The sequence below is a fragment of the Papio anubis genome, chromosome 7 (genome assembly GCF_008728515.1).
Source record: "Papio anubis isolate 15944 chromosome 7, Panubis1.0, whole genome shotgun sequence".
Classification (NCBI taxonomy): domain Eukaryota; kingdom Metazoa; phylum Chordata; class Mammalia; order Primates; family Cercopithecidae; genus Papio; species Papio anubis.
In genome coordinates, this window is record NC_044982.1 from 48162662 (window position 1) to 48178917 (window position 16256).

At 37.3% G+C, this 16256-nt stretch overlaps 1 protein-coding gene across 5 annotated transcripts in view; it reads right to left on the reverse strand.

Annotated features, from left to right (window-relative positions):
* The window catches only part of ARID4A (AT-rich interaction domain 4A), a 75295-nt gene that overhangs the window by 24349 nt on the left and 34690 nt on the right, over positions 1 to 16256 (reverse strand). For all 5 annotated transcript variants that reach the window (XM_003901863.4, XM_009211614.3, XM_009211615.3 and 2 more), the window contains 4 exons: positions 4843 to 4915; positions 3178 to 3272; positions 2596 to 2693; positions 1831 to 2062 (listed from right to left, as the gene is read on the reverse strand). In XM_003901863.4, coding sequence (XP_003901912.1) covers positions 1831 to 2062; positions 2596 to 2693; positions 3178 to 3272; positions 4843 to 4915 — 498 coding nt within the window. The remainder of the gene's footprint in view (positions 1 to 1830; positions 2063 to 2595; positions 2694 to 3177; positions 3273 to 4842; positions 4916 to 16256) is intronic.

Here is a 16256-nt window from a genome sequence, read left to right on the forward strand (position 1 = left end):
CTAGCAGGTGCTTTTAAAATATCTGTAGGTAAATGAATGAAAACAACTGCTATAAAACTTGGGTCTGTATGCCTTTTTCCCAGAAGTACCATTTTTATTTATTTATTCAATTTTTTGAGATGGAGTCTCGCTCTATCACCTAGGCTAGAGTGCAGTGGTGCGATCTTGGCTCGCTACAACCTCTGCCTCCTGGTTTCAAGTGATCCTCCTGCCTCAGCCTCCTGAGTAGCTGGGACTACAGGTGAGAAATGCCATTTTTAGAAGCCTGGCTTATATATGTGGATAAGTGATGAGGATATTTTTACAAGCAAATGTATTACAGCACTTTTTAAAATAGTAAAAAATTGGGAGAAAATTTAGGAGAATGTAAATTTATGGTTCATCTATACTAGACAGCACATTGCAGATATTTTATGTAGGACGAGGAAGGTTTTTAGGTAATGACAAGGAAGTATGTCTACAATACATACAATAAAATATTATTCACCTTTAAAAAGGAAGGAAATTCTGACACGTGCTACAACATAATGTCTTGCAGATATTATGCTGAGTGAATAAGCCAGTACAAAAAGACAAACACTGTATGATTTCACTTATATAAAGATACCTAGAATATCAAATTCATAGGTACAGAAAGTAAAATTGTGGTTGCTAGGGGTTGGGGGAAGAATGAGGAGTTACTGTTTAATGGGTACAGAATTTCAGTTTTGCAAGGTAAAAATGTTCTGGAACTGGATGGTGGTGACGCTTATGCAACAGTGAGAATGTACTTAATGCCAATGAAATGTACACTTGAAAAGAGTTAAGGTGGCAAATTTTATGTTATATGTACTTACCACAATTTTAAAAAAAATTAAAAAAAGAAAAGAAAACCAATTTGGAAACTTCATGACATTCACTAAAAGATTCCATTTACTACATGAAAGAATGAACAGTTTTAACAACTGGTTTCTGGACTATAAGACAAAGAAATTTCACATTCTTTTTCATTAAATATGATTCCACCAAAAAATAAGACATATTATACTAATTAAACTTCTTTGATGGTGCGGTAAATTCCTTTCTCTTTCTAAAACTTGATAAATCCTACTATGTAAACATCACTGGACACTGATCCAAATGCTAGTGACAATTCCTAAACAGACTTTATATATTAAAGGAAAGAAGGAGCAGAGTTGGAAGATACAACCAGCGTACATGTACACATCACTAGAGCCACACAGTGTGCTATAAAGTTACAGAGAAAGACAAGATACCATCTAGTTCAGGGCACAGGCACTATAAAGAGGTGATTCGTTTATTCAACATCTATTTAATAAGCCTTTATTACGTGCCAGGCACTATTCTAAATGTCTGGGATCTGTCAATAAACGAAATAAACACTAATCCCTGACCTCGTGGAGTGTAATTCTTGTGTAGAGTGGCGCAAAATAGATAATCACAATAAACAGAATAAGTAAATTACAAATAGGAGCAACATTACAGGGACTGAGAGTTCTAAAGAGAGGAGGCAGGTTACAATTTCAGATAAGGTGACCGAGATAGCCTTCAATGAGGTGATACTTTAGCAAAAGACTTGGAAAAGGAATATCTGAGATTCATCCCAGATGAGAATGACTTGATCGAACATAAACAGAAAACAGAAGGAAGGGTTTTCAGGTAGAGAAAATAATATACAATATATTTAGAAAAAAGTAGTTAGCTAAGCAGCATTAAATACTGGAAAATAAGCTAGGTTCACTGTAGTACTTTTGTGTATATACGAAAATGGCTATAATAAAAAATTTTAAGTAATACTTAAACCAGATAAAACTAGTATTAAGAACTCACCCTCGGAGATTTTAATTCTATCTCTTCTCTTTCACTTTCACTGTTTGAATCAATATTTTCCTCAGGTTCACTCTTCACTTCTGTTAAAGGCATTTCTTGATCTAATTTGAGAGCCTCTTCCATTGATTCTTCTAAGTCTTTTTTTTCCTCTTTTACTTTTGGTTCATGGTGATGAATAGTTCTGAACTGAATATTTGCCGAACGGCAGTACTCCTCAAAACCATACAGATACCTAAACAAACAATATTTCATTTAAGAAATCTTACAGTCTTTGCATTTAACTTGAATTCACATGTTATTAAACACATTTTTAAAGAGTAAAGCCCAGTAATTTAAAAAAAATTTTGTGTTGCTATTTTCTGTGTTACTATTTTCTTGGTGTTTTAGATAGAATTATAAACAGAAAAACTGATCATAAAATGCTGTCCTGAGACGTCTCAGCTTGTGATAACTAAACATAACTATCCTAAGTTTTGATATGAAGGCTGTTCACCCCAAAAGATGTAGCTCTATAATATGTATCATAATCGCAGACACTGTCTGCGTCTTGCTTTTGGAAAGGAAATCAGGACAACATAAGAAATGGAGTAAATAAGATTTGATGCAATGAAATAACTTTCAATCACAAGTATCTGTCAACCTAAACCTTTTTATACACTTTCTCTAACTTTAATGTTCCTAGATTGATGTATTCTTGTTAACAAAGTAAATGGAAAATATTTCCTATAAATATATATTCTTTGATGAATAAACTATACTACTTACTTTCTATAAGCAGTTTTTACATTGTAGGAAGCAGCTGAATTCAAAATAGGAATGCCAAGGTCCATATAAATTTGCTTCCATACAGCACCACTATCAATCTGGAAAATTAAGTTTTTATGTTAACATTTGCAAAGGGAATTAATCTTTTTTTTTTTTTTTTTTTTTTTTTTTGAGACAGGGTCTCACTCTGTTGCCCAGGCTGGAGTGCAGTGGCGCAAACAGGGCTCACTGCAGCCTCGACTTCCTGGGCTCAAGTGATCCTCCCACCTCAGCTTCCCGAGTGGTTGGGACCACAGGCATGCGACACCACACCTGGCTAATTTTTGTTGAGATAGGGTTTCGCCATGTTGCCCAGGCTGGTCTCGAACTCCTGAGCTCAAGCAATCCACCCCGCCTCAGCCTCCCAAAATGCTGGGATTACAGGTGTGAGCCACCATGCCTGGCCAGGAAATAATCTTTACCCTAATATTCTATGTTCATTAAGGAAATGTATTTATTATCCAACGTGCATATAATGCAATATAAAATAATTTACCTTTTTATGACATCAATACATGTTTCAAATAGCAATGTTATACTTACATTGTCACATCCACCCTGATGATAAACCAGTCTGAAGAGTTTGAAGAGATTGAGATCTTTATAGCCCAAAACAGGTGGTTTGTTGATTGGAGTACCTTTTCAATGTAAGTAGGTAGAAATAAAATGTTTATTCAAATGAGAAATACTAATTTGAAAACAAAGCTGTCAACTTCTAATTTCCCAAATTTCATTAATTAGAGGCACATATTTAAAGAGCCTTAAACAATGTAAGACAACATAAGATATGCTCTCCATTATTTATATAGCCTTTGTGGGGAACTTCAGATTTTAGGTGTTATACTTCTAAAACTAATAAAGCCACCTCTTTAACTGTGAATGAATTGAGTAAAACTAAACACTACATGGTGTGGCCAACAATGTTGCTGGCTCAAGAGGCTTGGGCATAGGGCTGGGTGCAGCGGCTCACACCTGTAACCCCAGCACTTTGGGAGTCTAAGGCAGGAAGATCACTTGGGCTCAGGAGTTTGAGACCAGCCTGGGCAACATGGCGATATCCTGTCTCTACAAAAATTAAAAGGAAAACATTAGCTGAGTGTGATGGTGTGCACCTGTGGTCCCAGGTACTCGGGAGCCTGAAGTGGGAGGATTGCTTGAGTCCAGGAAGTGGAGGCTGCAGGGAGCCATATTCATGCCACTGCACTCCAGCTTGAGTGACAGAGCAAGACTCTGTCTCAAAAAAAAAAAAAGTTTAGGCATAAACAAACACAATAGAAAAGATAAGATTTACACCCTGGTTCCATTTTCACTGCTTTGACACAAATGTTAAGACTGTTAGCAGTAATCTGAAGGATGATTTCTGAAGGCCACACAGAATGTTTAGGACCAATTTATCTTAAGATTTTCCAGGACTAACAAATGCCAAGGAGTAGGATGGTTTATAATTGTTCTATTATTCTACCTATATTAGAAATCTCATCCTTTTCAGATAACAATTGGTCTCCTATTATGTTTAATTTGCTGAGAACAAGGATCAGGCTAGTTTATCTAGTTTATTTACCACAAATACAGCATTAGCAATTAGTGGATATGCAGATTAACATTATAACTGGTCACTTTCTATTTCTAAAATATCAGAATATTCTTTAGTTTTATAAGTGACAGGGAAAACTAAATTGTATTAAAATACTTTCTCACTTGTTTCTATGTAAAATAGGTATTAACAGTTTAATTCCAAATATTTTACTACTGTCAGGTGTAACTGATTCTAGGATTTATTTAAAATCCAAAACTAGACAGGCATGGTGGTTCACAGCTGTAATCTCAGCACTTTGGGAGGCAGAAGTGAGAGAATCACTTGAGGCCAGGAGTTTGAGACCAGCCTGGGCAATATGGCCAAACCTGTCTCTACAAAAAATAGAAAAATAAAAAATTAGCTGAGTATGGTGGCACGTGCCTGTAGTCCCAGCTACTCGAGAGGCTGAGGCAGGAGGATCACTTGAGCCCAGGAGGTCAAGGCTGCAGTAAGCCAGGAGCAAATCACTGCACTCCAGCCTGGGCATCAAAGCAAGAACCTGTCTCAAAATAAATAAATAAATTATAAAATCCAAAACTGTTTATCTGCAATACTAACAAAAACAATGCATATACCTAGAATGTAAACATGTAAAATAAATGACTACTTTAAAATAATGAGCATGAAAATACCTCTGTCTTCCATAAACTTATAAAGCTGCTGGAGGAAGTTGTCCCTCTCTTCAGGATCAAGTTCTTCCTCAGGCTGTAAAGATAAAATATATAAATGTATGGCGCAGTGAACTGGAAAAGATACATGTCTTCTTTTACTTTTGTGAACCCAATGTAAAGTCATCAAATTTTAATAAAGCTGAAAAATCTGAATTTTCTCAATATCCTACAATGCCAGATTTTAAGTCATATTTATGAAGATATAAAATGTCTACCCTTCACTCCATTTACCAGTCTAACTCTACCTTTGAGTATCACTGTAAGGACTAAGATTAGCCAAGAGGAAAACATTCAGGAATAAAATGGGAGTGTTACGTTTTCACCTCACCTGTTATTTTTTTTTAAGCCCATTAAAAATACTATGTGGCCCACGCAAATATACTGGCAGATGAGCACAATCATGACACATGTTCATTATATCATATATTTATATCTAAAAGTAACTTTCATATAAATATGATAGGTTTTGTTATTGTCAGATGAATATAAACCAGGGATTGCAAAGTCACAGTGGCAAAGGATTTTTGTTTAGATGGCACAATGTTTTAAAGAAATCTGAATACATTTAAGTGAGTCATATACATTCTATTTTACCCCAGACCTCATCACCCCCTCATCTCACAATAACCTGGTTTTCTCTTTTGCCTTTCTAGTATGGCCCCTTTGGTTGACTTTGCAACACCTAAAAATAAGATAACAAAATAATTCCAGAAGTAATTCTTAGGGAAGGAAACAAGATACATAATTACTGATTTAGCTTCTTTAAAAATTCTTAAAGTTTAGCAATACTACAGAGAAACAAAACACTGATATGTTTCCTCCATATAAATGATCATAACTCAGAGTATTACTCTCCTCTGTTCTAAAAGAGCTCAGAATCTTTTTTTTTTTTTTTTTTTTTTTTTTTAGATGGAGTTTTGCTCTTGCTGCCTAGGCTGGAGTGCAATGGGACGACCTCAGCTCACTGAAGCCTCTGCCTCCTGGGTTCAAGCAATTCTGCTGACTCAGCCTCCTGAGTAGCTGGGACTACAGCAGTGTGCCACTACACCTGGCTAGTTTTTTTGTATTTTTAATAGAGATGGGTCTCACCATTTTGGCCAAGCTAGTCTCGAACTCCTGACCTCAGGTGATCCGCCCACCCCAGTCTCACAAAGTGCTGGGATTACAGGCGTGAGCCACAGCACCCGGCCTGGATTTTTGTCTTTACAAAGCCATATTCAAAACAAAGGCAATGCTCAAGCAATAAATGTTGAGTCTTTGGTGTCCAGAGGGCAAGAGGCACTTTAAAATTGTGTTATCTAATAGCTGATAATATAGCCAGGATCAATAAGTATGTAGTTGATTAAAATATATAATAAAAAACCATGAGACAATCAAGAGAAAGGGAGTGAGATCTTTTATTACATTTTTTCTTTTAGTACATTCATTCATAATGATTTATAACACTAAAATACTTCTACCAAATATGAAGAAATTTAAATCTAAGTTCTAACATGTGTCCAAAATCAGCAGTTTACAAAGTTAATAATCACTATAAAGTAGTTAGTAGGGGTGATTACTTAAAGCTCAAATTAAGAGACGGCAGTTTTTTCCCCACGTGAATTTAAAAATATTGCTTTTACAAAGTTAACTGCCAATGAATTAACTCAAGAAAAAAAGTAATTCAATAGCCCAAGAACCACTTCACGCATTAATTTTAAGAACTTCTAGTATGGGGAAAAAAAAATCAAAACCAAAAACCACTTATGCTAGACTGGCTCTATGCTTTGCCTGTGCCCTGTAATCATAATATTCTCTTTTCAGACGAAAACTTCATTCCAGTATATTTTTTTTAAAGACAATCTTGCTGTCACCCAGGTTGGAGTGCAATGGCACAATCTCAGCTCACTGCAACCCTCTGCCTCCCGAGTTCAAGTGATTCTCCTTCCTCAGGCTCCTGAGTAGCTGGGATTACAGGCATGCACCACCACACCTGGCTAATTTTTGTATTTTTAGTAGAGACTGGGTTTCGCCACATTGGCCAGGCTGGTGTCAAACCCTTGACCTCAGGTGATCCACCCACCTTGGCCTCCCAAAGTGCTGGGATTACAGATGTGGGCCACTACACCCAGCCTCATTCCAGTATTTATGATGCTACAGAATTCAGGGATCCCTTCTGTATCCAATATATGTAAAAGCAATTCTTTAAAACGGCAGTAATTTAAAATCAAAGTTGCTCCCCAATACAAGTAAACAAAATCAACTCATCAACTGAAAAATTAGGTTGCACCCAACATTTGATAAATTTTTAAAGTTAAGAATACATTTTTATAGATAAAATTTGATTTATGTGTATTTTATTTAAAAGTTAGTGGGTAACCAAGAGTGCTTTAGGTTTCATGAGAAACTATGGCCAAAGAATTGTAGTTTTGGTACAGTTAAACAAGACATAAATGAATAAAGAATTCTACTTACAGACATATGCCTTGAGGGGAAATTTATTTTCTACCAAGAATAAATAAAAGATGATGCTATAAACAAAGTTTTAAACTTATCTGATGTTTCTGTGAAACTTAAAATTGCTTCTCTTACAATAAGCCACTCCTCATAATTATTCTTGAAAATAGCCTTGCTGCTAGTCACCTTGCAGTAAAACTGCATACGCTAGAAAACGCCTCCAATGAGAAGAATGTGCCTTTATGACTTTGTATGGGGCTCTTAATTGCTATCACGGTTTGCTTTCTCTATCCATGGCATTTTCATAGCAATTTCCCTCCTGGTCAAGGCCTGGGACTGTTGCATCTTTCAAGGGTTTTGGAGTGCGAGCGGGTTATAAGAATGGGAGGTAGAGGTCCACTAGACCATGCTGAGGAGACTTCTTCCCTTCATTTAGTCATTTACATTTATACATAAGAATAACTATGTACCCAGTAAAATGCCAGAGATCCAAGAGTCACATTCATGATCATAATTTCAAGAAATTTCCAATTTATTTAGTATTAGTATATACTGCCTAGTATTATAAGTAGTTGTATATCTATCTACACTACTAGATTGTGAATTTTCTGACTTTAGGCACATGTCTTCAGATTAAGCTCAAACATCTACTGATGGTTACCATGAATCAGAGATTGTTCAAAAGCACTGTGGATTAAAATGAGAACACATGGTTCCTTTCTATTTTTGCTGCTCTGAGTTTGGCAGGAGGTGTAGAAAGGTAAAAGAAGCCAATATAACACGATGTGATAAGTGTTGTAAAATACATAAAAGAATACAGGAGGAGCAAGTGAGGAAATGAATGGTTCTCCTTGAGATGAACTGGCAGTGGTAGTATTAGGCAGCTTCAAAATACAAATAGTAGACAGCCCTGGAGCTAGAGCAAACAGCATAAGCATGCGACTGACAAAGGCAGGCTGGGATTAGGAAAGGACTCTATAATAGTATGCTAAAGAATCAAAACTTGATACTGTGGTTAGATGTGAAATTTGAGACAGGGAAAGATAATTAGATCAGATTTGTATATTTAAAATTTCTCAGCCAAGAATGAGTTTGACGGATTGGAAGGGAAAAGGAAGCCATTATAACAGTCCACAAGGAAGAGAATGCATGCCCGAATTAGTCTTGCCAGCTGGGATGGAAAGTTCACCTCTTCGCATGAAAGGAAGAGGAAGAGAGAGAGAGAGAGAGAGAAAGACAGACAGACTGATGGAGGGATGGGGAGAGGGAGAGAGAAGGGAAGAGGGAAGAGAACCACTGTGCCTGGCTTACTCATAACTTTACCACTAATGACTGGCATTTAGTTTAGACACTCATGTGAATGAAAATGGTATCTGTGCAAATGAATTGTGTAGAGTTTTCTTGTTTCACATTCATTGAGTATGAGAGCTAAGATTTATGATAATATAAATGCAAGAGTCAGGGAAAGACAGGAAATAAGAATAGTTGAGGATGTTCTAAGACACAGTTGGGGCGGGCGTGGTGGCTCACGCCTGTAATCCCAGCACTTTAGAAGGCCAAGGCAGGCAGATTACCTGAGGTCAGGAGTTCGAGACCAGCCTGGCAAACATGGTGAAGTCCCGTCTCTACTAAAAATACAAAATTAGGCCGGGCGCAATAGCTCATGCCTGTAATCCCAGCACTGTGGGAGGCCGAGATGGGCAGATTGCCTGAGCTCAGGAGTTCAAGACCAGCCTGGGCATTACGGTAAAACCCCGTCTCTACTAAAATACAAAAAATTAGCCGGGCGTGACAGCATGCGCCTGTAATCCCAGCTACTCAGGAGGCTGAGACAGGAGAATCACTTGAACCAAGGAGGCGGAGGTTGTAGTGAGCCGAGATTGTGCCACTGCACTCCAGTCTGGGCGACAGAGCAAGACTCCGTCTGAAAAAAAAAAACAAAAAACAAAACAAAATTAGCTGGGCATGCTGGCGTGCAGCACCTGTAATCCCAGCTAAGACTGCGCCACTGCACTCCAGCCTGGGCAAAATGAGTGAGACTCCGTCTCAAAAAAAAAGAAGACAAAAAAAAATCACACAGGTGGTTATGGCCCATGACTTGCTGGCATTCACCTTGTCCCTTGTCCAAATATATTAATCAGAAAATGAATGATTATGCATTTGGAAATGGCACAAATTCTAGTAAACAGACTTCTTACCATTTTAGTGGGATGGGAAACTGATATGGTTTGGCTCTGTGTCCCCATCCAAATCTCATGTTGAATTGCAATCCCAAATACTGGGGGAGGGAACTGGTGGGAGGTGATTGGATCATGGGGGCAGATTTCTCCCTTGCTGTTCTCATGATGGTGCGGTCTCATGAGATCTCGTTGTTTGAAACCGTAGAGCACTTCCCCCTTTGCGCTCTCTCGCGCTCGCTCTCTCGCTCTCTTGCTCTCTCTCTCTCTCTCTCCTGTTGCCACATGAAGATGTGCTTGCTTCCCCTTCACCTTTTCTCCTCATTATAAGTTTCCTGAGGCCTCCCCAGCCGTGCCTCTGTACAGCCTGTGGAACTGTGAGTCAATTAAACCTCTTTCTTTATAAAATACCCAGTCTAATGTAGTTCTTTATGACAACGTGAGAACAGAGTAATACAGAGACAAATGCAATTCGAAAAATAAGATCATATCTTATTTTTGTAGGAGCTATTAACTTTCTTAGCTAGAAACTCTACTTTCCAATACACATTAGGAAGGTGGACAGTGTCCAAATTGTCAAAATATGTCAGTAAAAGATGATGAACTTTACCCAAAGCTCCTCAGACCCATGTAACTTGTACACAGTTCTAACTGGTGGCTTGGGATAGTTTCCTAGCGTATAACATATTGGAGCCACAAAAATTGACATTTTTAAAGTGAGGAAAGGTATAACTAAACTTGATCTTTGTGGTTTCCCTGTACTGTGTTTTGTATGTAACAGTACATATTATTGATGGGTATTCTCAGGTTTCAAGAACCCCTATGGGAATCCCTTAGAATTTTTGGTCAGGCGCAGTGGCTCCTGCCTGTAATCCCAGCACTTTGGGAGGGCCAGGCAGGAGGATCACTTGACCCTAGGGGTTTTAGACCAGACCGGGCAACAGAGCAAAACCTTGTCTCTCTAAAAAAAAATAATAATAATAAATTAGCTGGGTATGGTGGTGCGTGCCTTTAATCCTAGCCCCGCTACTCAGGACGTTAAGGTGGGAGGATGGCATATGCCTCGGAGGTTGAGGCTGCAGTGAGCTATAATCACCACTTACTCCAGATGTCTTCCCTCTGGTGTTTTCCCTTTGAATTCATTATCCATAAACATCTTTATAAAACACAGGTGGTTCCTGCTGGTAACCCTTTATTGGCTTTCAGCACCTTCAGGATGAGGTCTGGGTTTTTCATCACAGGCCTTTAGAAGTCTGCCCCATCATGATTTGACCCGTGCCCACCTCTATGTTCCTACAAATATCTGTTGAATTTTTAAAATCTCAGCTGTTGTCACTTATTTTCTGAGTTTTTAAAACTTTCATTTTATCTTTCCTATTATACTTAATACTAACAAAGGGAATGGGCAACACAAAGGCAATATTCAATGTAATATCAACAGCAGCTTCTGAACAATATCTAAGTGGCAGCAGGGGAGATGTAAGAAGTCCCATATCGTGGAAGGGAGAATAAAGAAGTGTAAGTGGAACAAAATACAAACAAGGAGCACTGAAAATCAAGAACTTTTACTACAAGTGACAGAAAACTATCCCAAGATGACTTAAGCAAAAAATAATTTATTTTATAAACTCACAAAATTATGCAAGAAATTGAGATTGCCTACAGAGTACACAGCCTGAGAAAACAGATACTATAAAGGGAAGTTAGATATCTTATCCCTTAGTTCCCCCCGCCAAGGTGAACTTTCTAGAACCTTATAACAAATTTCCCACCACCTTGTTTCAAAGAGTAATTTGCTACAACAATTACATAACCCATATTCATTCATTTAATGAAGGTTTAATATCAGCTAAGCAAGCTCTGTGTTGATAGCTGTTAGCTACACATACTGGTAGGAAAAGGAAAAAACAAAAACCCTGAAATCCCCTGCTTTCACAGATCTTACAATCTAGAGGAGGAAAGAACATTTTCTTAAAAGCCTGTAAAAAATTCTGAAACCTCTCTAAACCTTGGTTTTCTTAATTTTTATATATATATATATACACACACACACAAAGATACATATATATACACACACACAAATATATATATAAAGAGAAGGTTCTAGGAGATTTATTGTAAGGTTCTAGAAAGTTCACTTTGGGGCTGGGCGCAGTGGCTCACGCCTATAATCCCAGCACTTTGGGAGGCCAAGGTGGGCAGATCGCTTGAGGCCAGGAGTTCGAGACCAGCCTGGCCAACATGGTGAAACCTTTTCCCTACTAAAAGTACAAAAATTAGCTGGGCATGGTGGCGCATGCCTGTAATTCCAGCTACTGGGAAGGCTGAGGCATGAAAACCATCTGAACTTGGGAGGCGGAGATTGCAGTGAGTGGAAATCATACTCCAGTCTGAGTGACGGAATAAAACTGTCTCAAAAAAAAGAAAAAGGAAAAAAAGAAAAAGAAAGTCCACTTTGGGAGGAACTATGGGATAAAGTATCTAACTCCCCTTCATAATCTCTCTTTTCTCAGGCAATGCACTCTGAGGCGATTCCATATGTATATATTTATTTATATACATATTTACATAGACTGTTGCAAGGACTAACCAAACAGTCTTACTTTAAAAACCACCAAGTCTCCATAAATAAACTGAGAACATTATTTAGCGTGGTCATCTTTACTTGTTTGTATCTCCTACAAAAGGTAAACATTTTAATAGTGGTATTATGAAAGGTACATCTTGATGTATGTTCCGGTACAACAGATATATTTTGTTGTCACAACACCTTAGTGAAACAGCAAATAAAGACGAATTTAAAAAGAAAGCTTAAAATTTTAAACTTTCAGTTAAACTTCAGGTTTAACTTTAGGTTTAACTTAAAGTGAAAAGCAAACAAAACAAATAGTAAGTCTGGTAACTTAGGTGAGCCATAGGTCAAAATGACTATATAGGTTATCAATAAGACTCACCCCAAGTGGAATTCTGAAGAACTGTCCAGAAAAATTATCATATGTAAAAACTAACAATTGACAATATATAGATTAGAAGAAAGAAAACTGGGAAAAAATTCACAATCTTTACAGACTTATGTCACTTAGTGTAAGGGCTAAGAGCCAAGACAGTATGTGATTTACAAGAATGCAATAATTAAATCTTGAGTAAATATTACATTAAATAATGTACATTATACTGCGTTTAGAAAAAGGTGGTATGCAAGGCCGGGCGCGGTGGCTCAGGCCTGTAATCCCAGCACTTTGGGAGGCCGAGACGGGCGGATCACGAGGTCAGGAGATCGAGACCATCCTGGCTAACACGGTGAAACCCCGTCTCTACTAAAAAATACAAAAAACTAGCCGGGCGCGGTGGCGGGCGCCTGTAGTCCCAACTACTCGGGAGGCTGAGGCAGGAGAATGGCGTGAACCCGGGAGGCGGAGCTTGCAGTGAGCTGAGATCCGGCCACTGCACTCCAGCCTGGGTGGCAGAGCGAGACTCCGTCTCAAAAAAAAAAAAAAAAAAAAAAAAAAGAAAAAGGTGGTATGCAATATGCTTTAGAAACATTTTAATCCAAAAGAATAAAAACCACAACCTCTTTTGTTCCCTAAAATTATTTTATTACTAAAAGAATCACATATATATATCTTCAGTTAGAAAAAAAAAAAAAAACTACTGTAGATCCAGTACAGAGAATAGACTGGAGGAGGGCAAGCATGGATGTTGAAAGAACAATTAAATTGTTATTGTTATTGCATTAGTCTAGGGGTAAAAGAGAACAGTAGCTTGGAGTAAGATTGGCAGAAAGAAGAAAAGAAACCAAAGGAAGTGGGCAAATTTGAGAGCTATTCGAGTGGGTAGAAGAGAATGGACTGGGTATCTGATTGGACAGGGGGTTAAGAATAATCAAGGTGACTTCTGTGTATCTGGCTTGGACAGCTGAGCGGATGCTGCTTCTATTAAAATGAATTAAGGACAGCCAGGGAAAGGACAGGTTTAGGGGAAAAAGATGATGAATGCAGTCTTGCACATACTGAGTCTGAATATGTACAAGTTAAGATGAAATCCTCGGCCAGGCGCAGTGGCTCACGCCTGTAATCCCAGCACTTTGGGAGGCCGAGATGGGCGGATCACCTGAGGTCGGGAGTTCGAGACCAGCCTGACCAACATGGAGAAACCCTATCTCTACTAACAATACAAAATTAGCCAGGCATGGAGGTGCATGCCATAATCTCAGCTACTCAGGAGGCTGAGGCAGGAGAATTGCTTGAATCCAGGAGGCAGAAGTTGCAGTGAGCTGAGATCATGCCATTGCACTCCAGCCTAGCTAACAAGAGCAAAACTCTGTCTCCAAAAAAAAAAGATGAAATCTTCATTGGCAGTTTGTTATAAATGTCTTGAGCTAAGAAGAGACATCTTTGATGTACATATAGATATCGAGTCATTATATCATTTTAGATAGGAAGTAGGCCAAAAAACTGTGATGTCATGGATACCAAGCATTCTAAGAAGTTAGGTATGTCAGAGGTACTGACTACTACTCAGTAGTCAAGTAAGATCAAGATAAAAATGTGTTTGGTTTAGTACAAAACTTTGTTGGAGTCACCGCTAACCTTAGTAAAGTTGTTTTAGTTGTGGGAAAGCAAGATACACTATTATGAATTAAGAATAAAGGAGAGGTTATGAACAGTGTATGTAACTCTAAGTGATCTGGCCATGAGTGGATGAAGAAGAAATGTAGTTACCTGGAGAGGAAAACACAGAGGTTGTCTGAAGACTTGTCGAGGAAATATGGAGGGGTTGTCAGAAGGCTGGGAGAGATGTAAGCATGTTTTAAAAAGCTGATGAGAAGGATACAACTGAAAGGAGTAAGTTAAAGATGAAAGAAAGAAAAGAGAGAGTCGATAGTCTCTCTTTTCCTGAAAGGAGGAAGGGAATGAGATCCAGAGCATAACCTGAGAGACTCATCTTATAGAGGAAGACAAAACACTATCAATTGTGCCTCAAGTGAAAGAGAGCAGGCAAACAGGTTTACAGCATGCTCACATCTGAAGCTCCCAATTTCTTTATAAAATTGTGTGGAGTGGATATAGGATTATCGGTTTAACGGAGGAAATAATGATTTGCTTACAGAAATTGGGAATTGACCAATAGCGCTGAAGGCCCAGTGAAATTTGGTAATCATAAAATTTAGAGTGGTACTATTCTTCCCTATTGTACACCTACAGAAAATTTCAGGGCTCACATAAGAGATGATATATTCATAGTAAGGCACTTATAATTTCAGAGAACAGTTTTAACAACAGCTGCCTAAAATAAATGATTACATGATTCTTGTATTTTATCAGTTAACTGAGCCTAGTAATTTTTCCCCATTTGAAAAGGTACACATTTTAATCATCAAGATGTCATTTAAATGCTATCAAATCCAAGATTTTTAGTACAAGTCAACTATCTCATATGACCACAACTAAAAAATGAATTGATATAAAAGTGTTTTTTTAAATACATAAAAACATAGCTGTATGTAGCTATATTTGTGTGTACAAATGTGGAATCCTTATTAATCTGATTAGATGATCCTAATTGGGCTAGACTCTTTCTTATACTATTACCATGAAGCAAGACTCTGCTAAATACATAGGGGCATTTTTGTTTGTTTAATGGGCTAAACTTTAAGATTTTAGCAAGTCAGTTGTTATATGATTGCAAGCTAAAGTCTCAATTATTCATGGAAGGTTGGCTTTTTAGGATCTGCTTAGAAATACAAAATGTTCACATTACATTTAAAACATTCTTTAAATTCTACCAATTTAGCATGGTTTTCTTAAGTTATCAAGGATTTACTGTAAGTTTATACCTAAAGTAATCTTGAACGACCATCAACAAATGCCTTTACCATCTACAAAAAGGCATAAATATGCACAAATAACACGATTTAAACATCAAAAATAATATTTATGTTTCCATGAATAAACAAACTCAAGTACTTACGATTTTTTACAATAGTGGAATATAATCTTGGGCATTAATATGTCAGTGGTCCCTAAACAATTCCCAATATTAGAGAAATGGCAGTAGTTATTTAAAAATTCAGTGAATTCAAATTTTCATTACTAAATAGGAAATTTTTAAAAGCGCCCAACCTATAAGCCTACTTATTATAAGCCAAAATGATTTAAAAAGCTAAGACTGGTCACATTCCCCTTAATGCTCAGTTTTCCAAACAACAATCCATTTTTTTTTTACCCTTAGAAAACTCTCCTATATTTATCCAAAGTAAATATAAATCAGGAATAAATGAATAATTGAGACGATTACTTATGTTTACATGAACTTTTTGATCAATTTTAAAGGTGAAAAATCCAGTAATATCTTTTCTAATACAAAATTTTCTTAACAAAAACATTTAAGTAATAACCATAAAAATATCCCCCAGGGAATTTTTCAATATAATTATTGAGTTCAAGTTTAAAGTAATCAATATACATAAAACCTACTTTCTGTCAGATCCTCAATCTTTTCCCACATAGTAACAGCATGAGATCTATATCTTGTACTCAAATCCTGAACTACCAATACTTAGGAATTCAAATTAATATTAAGGGGAAAAGGTGCTCTTTCTGTAACGTCATAGAATCTCAAATCTCATTAAGGCTACTTAGGATACCCAAAGCATCAAATATAAAAACAATGTTCACTGCCCATTAACACTGCAGAAGTATCTAACACTTGTATGATTCTACTGCATAAAATTTGCTTGCTATACTAAAAACACCAAATGAC